The 11,196-nt window shown below is 46.0% G+C and overlaps 1 protein-coding gene across 1 annotated transcript in view; it reads right to left on the bottom strand.

Moving 5' to 3' along the window:
* The window catches only part of HAPSTR1 (HUWE1 associated protein modifying stress responses), a 26,656-nt gene extending 15,460 nt beyond the window's left edge, over window positions 1–11,196 (bottom strand). Inside the window, exons 1-2 of the mRNA XM_080981528.1 lie at window positions 10,611–11,196; window positions 8,774–8,854 (exon numbers count right to left, since the gene is read on the bottom strand). Coding sequence (XP_080837654.1) covers window positions 8,774–8,854; window positions 10,611–10,875 — 346 coding nt within the window. The 5' untranslated portion in view covers window positions 10,876–11,196. The remainder of the gene's footprint in view (window positions 1–8,773; window positions 8,855–10,610) is intronic.

Genomic DNA, 11,196 nt, shown 5'->3' with positions numbered 1-11,196 from the left:
TACAGAAATACTCCTCAAGCACTGCAAACTGAACTGCTCATTTTACAAACATGAACAAACAGGAAATCATAAGACTTGCCTAGCCAACACATGGAATCCAGCAGCTGATTCCAACTGTCTCAACCCAAGCCAAATGGTATCCATGGTAGATCATTCTAGCTCTTGCAACCGGCAACAGACTACAGTTTACACATTCATGCTTTCACATTTGATGAAAGCAGCACCCAACAGTGGCCTACATGTATGATCAAGACACGCTAGATCATTCTCCTATCAGTTCAGCTCAAACAGAATGTTTTTCAACCAAGTCAGTTTGCATATTCAGCAGTGAGACCATCAGGTGTTGAGTAACCATGCACAACAATGTGACCCGGCCCTTGAGCTGCAAACAGTGTAGAATATCCATTTATTCCCAGGAGAATGCCATGGGGCCTAGCCCTGCAATCTGAGTAAAGCCAGCAATGAGAACAGCCATAAGTTGTATCAAAACTACTCTGGCAGTTTGAAACTGCACGCATGCCTTAAAACTCAATTTAAAAATTGTTCCATTCTTCCAATTCAAGAGAAAACTATACTGTATATGATGAATTCTGAAATAATATCAGAACTTTTGGCATATGCAAGAGGCTTGCTTCATGTAACCATTGTGCTTCACACAACTCCACCCATTCCATTACTGGATGAGTATCCATTCTTAACAAGACAATTTAAGCCATTTAGCATACTATACCAAACCCCTTTTTACTGCTAGATGTTGGGGGGGGGATCTATACCTATGAAAATGCGTAAATCTTTTCCTGAGCTCTAGAACAACTATTCGATTTTCACACTATACGGCAATTCCATTTCCAAATTCATTCACACGTCAGCCAAAGCCCACTATTCAGGATATCCACAGCTGATATCATATCAATAGGTTATCAAGATGAGTGGCTGTTCGCATGGGGTTCAGAACTGAACTATAGTCATTCTGCCGCTGACCCAGCAATTTATAATGCAGAACTATGACTACTAGGAAGAAAAAACTCCACAACCCAAAAGCATTTGCATTAGGAGAATATTTCTTCTATGAAGTCTCATTAAGAACCTTTTGGTAGAGTTAACCTGAGCACAGACACAAAATGCCTTGAAGTAACTGTTTACTGCAGATTTATTGCTGTTAACTACTACAGGAGATGCCCCATAGCTGTAGCATTTGCTCATGGCCAGTGGCAGTTTGATGTTAAGTGATGGCTACAATTACCAGGCATAACTTACAGGAACTACAATAAATTACAGTAATCCCTACCCCCCTGCAACCAACACAGATTTTAAAGAATTGTGTTTACTGTATTTCATATACAGTATCACTTTTATTGTTGGACACCTTGACCTTTAGGGGAAGTAGATGTTTAAAGCAAATGAACTCAGTCAAGAGAGCCCTGAGTCACTTCCTCCTCTCTGGTTCGACTAAAGCTGCCTGGGGTCAGTAACAGACAGATGACAGCCAAAATCAAGCCAGACAAACAGATCACAGAGGAGGAGGATAATGGGGGTAGGCAATAAAAAGAAACAGGTGCAATCTGACAGCCACCTTTATGCTTCTTGAGAGGGAGGGTGAGGGGAAAACATCTGCTATTTAGTCCAGGCAGCACCATACTGCACCTCTGCCACATTATACAAGGGTTTTAATTACAGTGGTACCTCGGGTTACATACGCTTCAGGTTCAGATTCCGCTAACCCAGAAATGGTGCTTCAGGTTAAGAACTTTGCTTCAGGATGAGAACAGCAGCGGGAGGCCCCATTAGCTAGTGGTGCTTCAGGTTAAGAACGGACCTCCGGAACGAATTAAGTACTTAACCCGAGGTACCACTGTACAGGCAACTTTTAAAGGCAATGTTGTAAGGCAGCAATTGAGGTGAGCACCACCATCAGTTATTAATTTCAAGTGCCATGGTGTTTAGGCCCATTACCACCTTCCAGTGGGCATCTTAACTTTCAATTATGAAACTTTGTTTCAATACACTTTTCTTATTTGTATCGGTGAACTAGGAAAGTAGACTGAGCAGTTTCATCAATTTGATCCCAATCTGAACAAAGAGCTTGCCCATGGGAAACAAGCAAGTCTAAAAGTCTCCTCACATAAGTTTTTTTAAAAAATGGAATTGCATGCATAGAACTAATGTTAAAAGATGCTTCCACAACACAGAAATTGCCAAGGAAGCAAAAGCAAACTTCTCTATCAATATACTAATGCTAATTAAAAGTTATATAAAAAGCATACTGAGCTGCTTTTCAACAGTAAATACTGATCTGCAAAGGTGAGACAGAGCAGTATGAGAAGTTACGCAACTCACTTAACATGTTGAAGTCCTACTTCCTATGACTGCACACTGACAACCATCTACACTTGTATCTGCCCTCTACACAGATACTTCAGCTAGCATCCAGAATGGACACACTCAAGAGTTGTATGACACCGCATTCCAGAGTTGCAATGACAAGAAAAGCTTATGATCTTCATACCAGCCAAGTAGTCACATGTCATTTCAAGCTGAAGGAACTGAAAACAAGCCTTCAGCTTTGTTTTTAACAGACCTTATAGGGAGATTTCAGAACGTGAGCACTACGAACAAAAAAATTGGTAAAACTAACGTGCTTTTATTGGGCATCTTCAACCACTAGCAAACTACACAATTTGGCAACTATTTACACCACCACTGGACCTATATATTAGAAACACTCATAAAATTTGCTCGACTTGCAAAATCTTCAGAACAAGTTTTTACCTGCTAAAAAGTGTTGCAAGTTTGCACTTTCAATCCTATCCTTACTGAGTTAGGAAATACATGCATTCCACTTTGTCCTTGGCAACTTTGTAAATTGAACTGTGATTTATCAACAGCAATATATCAACGTGAGAACTACAGTCTTAGACTGACACTCTTTGTTTTTACACATCTTCCTATTCTGCCTGGTGCCATTACGCTTGGCATGATTATCAGCAATTTTCTTACTTGGGGTTAACAGACTGACCTCCCACTGAGCAATTAGAACTACCACATTGTATTGACTGGGTGACCAAAGCCAGTCCAGAAAGCAACTTGTTTTACCTTGAAAGGCCACCGTCAGTAGGATGCAAATGAAGAAACAGTTGTTTACTTTATGTATTATGAGTAATTGAACGATGGTGGATGGACATTTTTGTAGGACTGCTAACACATATATATGTGAAATCATGTATGTGTGCACAGTGTCAAAAGGTACCTGTGTCCATTCTTGGTGTGGTAATAGCAGTAAACAAGTCTGGCAGTAAATAATAAAATTGACACCTTTTTCCTAGTCAGATTCATACATTTAGAATAGTGTTCCTTACTCAAGGAGCTGTTCCAGTTTTGAAAATATTAAAGCAGATTTGCTACCTTGATTCCAAGCACCCTTTGAAGATCCAACTGGAATTAATGTTGCCATACGAGCAGAACATACACACATAGATCCAGCTACTGAGGTTGAGGTGGCAATCTCAGTAAGAACAGGGCTCTCTGCAAGACAATGTCAATCCATGGCAAAAGCCAAGCAGTTGCCTCCATCTTAAAATTATCAATGTGTCAATTTGAAAGTCAATGTAGTACAGTGGTTAGCATGTTAAAGGGAGGACTGGGAAGACATGGATTCAATCCTGCACTGTTAAAGATCACTGGGTGGCCTTGACCCAGTCACTTTGAGCCAAAACTATATCACAGTATTACTGAGAGAATAAAATGTGAAGGACAAGGGCACATGCTAAGAAGAGGAAGAGCAGGAAGCAAACAGCATTTATACAATTTTTGCTGTACTATATAACCCTTATAAATTACATGTACGGATAGGTCAGTACTAACATCAGTTACAGATGGAGGGTGTAAAGAGAGAGTCATCTACACAAGACTGCCTAGTGAATCCATAGCCAAGACATCTACTAGAGATTTCACAGTTCGCCTTTTTACCATTGTGCTACAGTACCGGTCAGGGTGATAACTGGTTTTCAGTATCACAATAGATCACCAACTAAACATCATAATACATCACAATATCTGAAATAAGTATGGAACTATGTAGAGGCATTGACTAGCTTCATGGTTTTTCCCACATTGTGATTTCACAATATATTGCCAGGTCAAAAATTATGACTCCGGTAACACAAAATGGATTTCAAACTGGTTTTGGACGATTTGCCTACCTATTTGTGTAGGGAAGAGCTGTAGCTCAGTTGAAGAGCACATGTTCTCCATACTTAAAAGGAGCCAGGACCTGAAGCTGTGGAGAACCACTGCTGGTTGGTGTCAACAGTGCTCCTGAAGTCATGCTCACTATATGGCAGCTTTCTGTGTTTCTATGTTCTATTCTATGTTCTTATATGAGCTGATGGGATTTCAGGAGAACCTCTGCTCAAGAACTAGTGCTGCTGCATTAGCACTGGCACAATTTCCTGCAGTATCCTGCAATTTAAGTGGGCTGGGCCACCAGCCTTGGTAAACATCCTGTCCCAACTCCACCTACAGTCGACTTTCCACAGCTTTGAGCAATGCTCCTGCACTGTCCTAAGCTGCCCTGTAGTACTCAGTGCACCTGTCCCTACCCACTTTCTGCCTTGCACAACTGATGGGCAGGATGCAGTTACAAGACTAGTCTAGCACACAGGTCTTTTGACTCCACATGGCAAATTAACGCTTCACTCTTTACAACCCAATTCCATGGGTTTTTATTTTTATTTTCAACAGGTAAATGCATAACGCAAGTCACTGCTATCACACAGATGCCTTCCCTTACCAAGCAATAAACAAGCAAAATGGCAGCTGGCTGCACAAACAAGGAAAAACAGCACTGACTAATACTATTGGCTGAGTTGGCAAAGACCTCCCTTGATGACTAAGAGCTTGCCATTTTGAGTGTTGCATTCCATTCAAACCACTACACACTGGAAGCTACACCATCTAATTACATCTATTGCCCTATAGCAAGTTACTCACATGATTGCAGAAAAAGTTAAGTCTGACTAAACTATTGTTACCCCACCATATTGGGTCAAACAAATCAAAAGGGTAACCTGTGGTTTAACTAAAACTGAAACCATTTTATCAGATGGCCCGTTACTCCTTGAAGAGTCTCCTTATAGGAAATGGGAGCAACTTCAGACAAAGTCAGTAGCATGTAGTCCTGTCTTCAGTTTTCCACCATGAGTGGGTGGAAGAGAACCTGTGAACCTTATGGAGGATCTACCAGTAGCTGGCAAGCTATTCTAGTCTCAGTGTGCTAAGATTCCTGTGCTGGTTTGCAGTTCATAAATCAGAAAAAAACCCAACCCACAAAAACCCATAATCACATTCTTGCCCCCTTCTCATATAAGACAAAGCAAACACAAATTGATCCATTTAAGTCTAGCAGCACAGCACAGCTCGCTAATTTGAGGGATGAACTGTTGCTATTTAGTTATATTCTGCCTTCCCCCACCCCACTGGTACTCAAGGCGACTTACTGTTAAAAATACAAATATGCAGATAAAACAGAAAAACTAAAAACATAGAAATGCTAATCATTAAAAGTAAAAAGAGTAATATTAATACCCCAGCAGTCAGTATGCACGCTGTCTTCTGTGACTGCGAGAAGGAACTAGATGCTTTGTCATCTACATTCTGGATGCCAACTTATTTGCAATTCACTCAGTGTCACTAAGATCTAAGTTTTTTTACAAGACAGTATAAACAGCACCAGACTACTACTAGATCAGTTCTCTCCAATGCCAGCTACTACATAGCCAAAGTGTAGAATCACTTTGTTCCTATGGGAAACTATGCTATTATGTTAAGCTGGACACTATTCTAGGAGTCAGCCTCCCCAATTCAAGGCTGTCTGCTTCTAACATAACTTAAGGGTAGAGATTTAACCACTTCTAGACTTCATTGGAGACTCCAGAAATTCCCCTTCCAAGTGTGCAAATCAACTTTCTCATGATTCCTACAAGAATGGAGGCCTTAGGGCACTGAGTCACAAAGCAACTTTTCATCCAGTAATGTGCTAGGTGACTCAAGACCCCCATTTCGAACTGTTCAGAAATTAGCATGAACCACACCTAGGTTTCTTAGCTGAATAATACCTGTACTCCATATCCAAGGGCCAGGTGTACTACAATAGGTGAGACAGAAGCATTCTGCCACTTGACAGACAGACCAGGGTAATTCTGTCTGTGTTGTGATAATGAAGAACCTAGAAAGCTGTTAGTCATTCCTATGAGGCAGAAGGTCAGAATGAAGGGAATGAAGACACAGATGACATCCTGGGGCACCTCAACATTCCTGTTCTGGGGACAGGAAAACTGTGGTGCTCTAGGTACTGTTGAGACTCCCAATTTGTATCAGCACTGACCATTGGCCATACTGGCTTGGGGTGATGGGAATCCAACACCTGAAGGACCATGGGTTCCCCACCACCATTCTATTCTATCACATTTAGGTCTCAAGGCTTACACCACCAATTCCACATTCTATAACCAAATCCACCGAGGAAAAGGTAGCTCTCAGACTGCCTTATGCACAAATGTTCAGCAATACCTAGGTGTTCTTAACTTACAAGGCTCTTTTGGTCAAAACATAGTTTGAGAAAGGCTTCTGTAATGAATGGACCTTATTATCTCGGCGCACTTGTTCCTAAAAGGCACTCGGACCCAGGTAGACCTAACAGACTGCTGGTAATGCAGGTCAAGGACAATGCAGCACAAAAATGGCTGACATTCAAGATAGGGAAAGGAATGGACAGGTAGGCTCCGAACACTGGAGCAGTTAAACTGATTCATTTCTTCTTCCAATAACTTTGGCAACTGTCACATCAGAGTACATTTGGCTCTGTCATTCTGGCCAAAGACTCCTTACAACGAAGATTTTGTCACTCACTCACAATTCACAATGCATCTCCAAGAACAGTGAAGGGCATGATTCAGTAGCTTCTATCTATACGATGGAAGCAGAAGGCACTCAATACTGAGTTATTTAGATGCAGGCACCTCAACACATATTATAATTAACAATTAGTAACACTGAAAATATCATGGCACCATACTCCAGAAGTGTTCTGTTTTCTAGAATGGAAATAGTTCTCTCTACAGTGTGCAGCAGTATTCTGGGAAAGGGTGGAGTAGGCCTTATTCTACAACATACAGCACTGATTTCCAGACCTCAGCATTCTCAAATTTATCATTTATGAATCACTCCTCTCTTCCCAGAAGTCTATCATACATGTCTCTAGTCTGGGAAATACCCAGCTACACACTGCAAGGCCAGTGTTCTTCAACCTTGTAGTCCCAAGATAACCTGGACTCCCCAGCCAGTTTAGCCAATGGCAAGGGATAATGGGAGCAGTAGTGCAGCACCTGGAGACTCAAAGTGCTAGACCATTTATAAAGAACTACCGTATTTTTTGCACCATAACACTCACTTTTTTCCTCCTAGAAAGTAAGGGGAAATGTCTGTGCGTGTTATGGAGCAAATGCCTACGGATGGCGGGGGGATCTGCTGCAGTTGTGAGCAGAGGATCCATGGTTCCCCTTCCTTCCCTCCTCCGTGGCTTGCTTTGAAACAGCAAAGCGGGAGAAGAGCCGCTGATCACATAGCATGTCAGATCACATAGCATGTCCATGGCTACAGCTTGCACCAAAAAAATCACGCACCCACTGTTGCCTGGGGCCGCAGTGGTGCAAAAACGTGGTTACAAAGCATGGATCCACATGGATCCTCAGGATTTTTGCATTGGGCTACCCCAAACTCACCGTCAGATCACATGTCTGTGGCCACAGCATGAACCACAAAAATCATACATCCGCTGTTTTGTTTAGAATATTTTTTTTCTTGTTTTCCTCCTCTAAAAACTATGTGCGTGTTATGGTCGGGTGCGTGTTATAGAGCGAAAAATACGGTATACCCCTGCTACCCTCCTAATCAAATATGCAACTCCACAACATTGCATTTTTGCCAAGCTATCTGTAACCACCAGCACCCTATTTCCATATTTATTGTCACAAATATACAGCTGCACTGTCCAGCAATGCTCACTAATTGTGTGGGAAGGCAAGAGGGAAAACCTGGCTGACCAGCCTAACATTGAAAGTGGCAAGTTATTCTGCTATCTGTAACTGCAGTACCACAATCAGGTAAAGCACAGCAAACCTTTACCAGACTGAAGAACTGTGTGGCCACAATTTGTGCAACTACTGCAACAGAAACAAGGAGGGAGGGAGCAGGAAACTGCAAAACAGTCAGTGTGATGTAGCGGATAGTGTTGGGCTAGCTCCTGGGAGACCAGGTTTTAAATCCCCACTTGGCCATGAAGTTCACTAGGCACCCTGAGACAGCCGCTGTCTCAGTTTGGCCGACCTCAAAGGATGGCTGCAGGATAAAATGGGGAGGGAGGGTTGAACTATGTATGCCACCTTGAGCTCCTTGGAGAAAAGATGGACTATAAATGCAATAATAAAAATAGATAAACTAACATTTCCTAGCAAACACATTCCTCTGCTCCTGGTGGAGCAGAAATGCCCAAGAATATGAAGTGAAGACCAGTATGCATTTATTAACAAGACTATGATTTGAAGGAGGTAAGAGGTGAAGAGGCACAGCATGACTGTCAAACCACACACACACACACACACACACACACAAACACTCAGTTATTCCTCTATTGAAGTCCATTTCCTACTTGTCCTCTTCAGGCCCCATTCATCCTGCCACCCTTCCCACAACCCACTACCAACCTGAAATCTCTCACCTTTGTACAGATTGGTGACAGCAGTGGCTGCATTCTGGAATGGGACCCACAAGGAGAGGCCCGGCTGCTGACACACACGGTCTGTGCGGGGGGGGGGGGGGTGCCAGGAGGAGGAAGAACAAAAGAACAAAAACGAGAAAATGAAGAGAGAGAAAACCACCTAACTCGCTTTTATTTCTTTCTCAGGCTCTGCTTATGATCTGTCACTCAGACCCTCCCTCGGCCATGTTGGGCTTCGCCATTTTGTTCAGTTGCCTGGACGGAGGAGGGAGGGGGAAATGGGATACCTTTTTTGAAGGAGGGGGACAAAAAAAGATTGAAAAATCAGGATATGAAGCATCCTGGAATCGACCAAGTCTTCATGGAGGGGGGAGAGAGACTACTGGAACCAACCACATGTGAATGGAGGGGGGAGTAAAACTGCTTCCCCTCACGTAGGGGGAGACTGGAAGCAGGAGGAGGCAAAGACAAACACCATTAAAAGGAAGGGGAAAAGGGAAGCCTACAATAACTCGCTTTTTTCACGTCGTCTCCTCTCTCTCCTCCTGCCACAGGCCCCTCCCAACCCGAGCCACCCTCTCGCCATTTTGTCGGTGGGAAGGGCCGACGACGGGAAGCTGAAGGGAGGGGCCGGGACGGACCCACTTGCCAACTGCGCGGGGGGGAGAGAGAGAGGGAGAAAAGAACGAAGGAGAAACCAACATGCCTTTCTCCCCCTCCGCCCCCCACCCTCCTTATATTTATTTCGTGAGAGGAAAGAAAATGGGGCGCGAGGCGAGAAAAGGAGGGCGGAGGGATCCGCCTCACGCCATTTTGTGTGCGCGCCCGCCGTGTCTGTATCACGGCGGCCGACTGGAAAGGCCGTGACGGGCGGGCGAGGCCTGAAGGAAGGAAGGCCGGCCGGCCGGAGGGCCCCCTGACAGGCGCTTCCCGCTCTCAGCCCGCGGCCACTTCCTCCTCGCCTCCCCCTGCAGGCCCCGTTCCCACAAAAGAGAGGGGGCAAAGGAAGCGAAGCAGACACGTCGCCGCCTCTGCCCTCACACACGTATCAATGAACAGAGACCGCACGTGTGTACGTACACGCGTCAATGCCCAGACACACCAGAAGAGCGGAGGCAGGAACGTGTAAAGCACACAGGCACACGCGACTGCGCACGTATGAACGTGCCGTGTGTTATCGACACGCATTAGCGCGTACACGGGCTTCTCCTTTCTCGCCCAACCCCAGGATACTCAACAGCCCCACGTAGAGGCAGAGGAAACCCCCTTCTCCTATTAAGCTGCCCATGGAGACCCGTTTGTTCTTTGACCTGCTCCAAACCCGCCAGAATCCTCGTCTTCTCTACCTGCGCTCCTTAATAGGGGGGTCCCCCTTCCACAGTTCCATGCCATGAATAGGGCCCCCTCGACGGATCCCAATCTCCCTCCAAAAGCTCTTCGACCTACCCCGAGAACCTCTCCAGGGTTTCCTGAATGGGGGTCCCCCATACCCCTACATGAATAGGGGTGCCCTTCCACACACCCCGCCTCTATCCAAGGAGGCCCCCACTAACCACAAGCTATTCGACGTGCCTCCAAATCTCCTCCCCCATAAATGAAGGTCCCTATCTCCCTGCTCCTCCCCCCCAATATAATTAGGGGACCCCCTTCCCCTCCCCTGTGTACTGGAGCTACCTCCTAAAACCTCAGCCTCTCCTCCCCAAAAAGAAACCCCTCCCCCATGGCCCTGGCACTTCCTCTATGCCTCCTCCCTCCCTCCCAGCCATCTTGAGAGGGGGCGCTCCCCGTCCCCTCCCCCCCTTTCATCCCTCGGGGTCTTTCCCCCCTTCCTCCTCACCCTTGTAGAGCTGCGCCACGGCCGTGGCCGAGTTCTGGAAGAGGTGCCAGAGCTTCTGCTGCTTGTGCTCGGGCTGCGGGGTGGCGGCGGCGGCAGCTGCGGCGGCGGCGGCCTCGTCGTCGTCCTGCAGCTCGGGCGGCAGCGCCCCGTCGTCCTGCTCGGCCTCCGCCAGGCACTGCCGCTCCCACTTGCTGAACCAGTGCTCGGGCCCGTGCAGCTCTTGGATCTCGGCGTCGCCTTCCTCCTTGGCCGCCTTCTCCTCCATCTTGCCTCTCCCGCTTCTGTCGTGCGCCGCCGCTCAGCTACCTAAAGCGGGCGCCTCTCGACGGGGACGGGGACGCCATTAGCGGCCCCATAACGACGACGACGACGACGACGACGACGACAACAACAAGGCCGGGGAGCGTCCGGCCCCTCCGTCGCCTCCGACCACACTGAGCCCGAGACGCCGCCCCGAGCGCACCAAAAGGTGTCACCCGAACATGCTGGCTGGGTGATTGGTTGGCTGCGGCCAAAAAAAAAAAGGAGTGAAAAGAAAGGCTGAAAATCCCGCCTCCTCTGCCTTCGCTACGCCACTGCCGATCGT

Source organism: Podarcis pityusensis, assembly GCF_964106645.2.
Source record: "Podarcis pityusensis genome assembly, chromosome: 14".
NCBI classification, from domain to species: domain Eukaryota; kingdom Metazoa; phylum Chordata; class Lepidosauria; order Squamata; family Lacertidae; genus Podarcis; species Podarcis pityusensis.
Note: the sequence above shows the minus strand (reverse complement) of the source record. Positions and strands in the feature narration are given on the sequence as shown.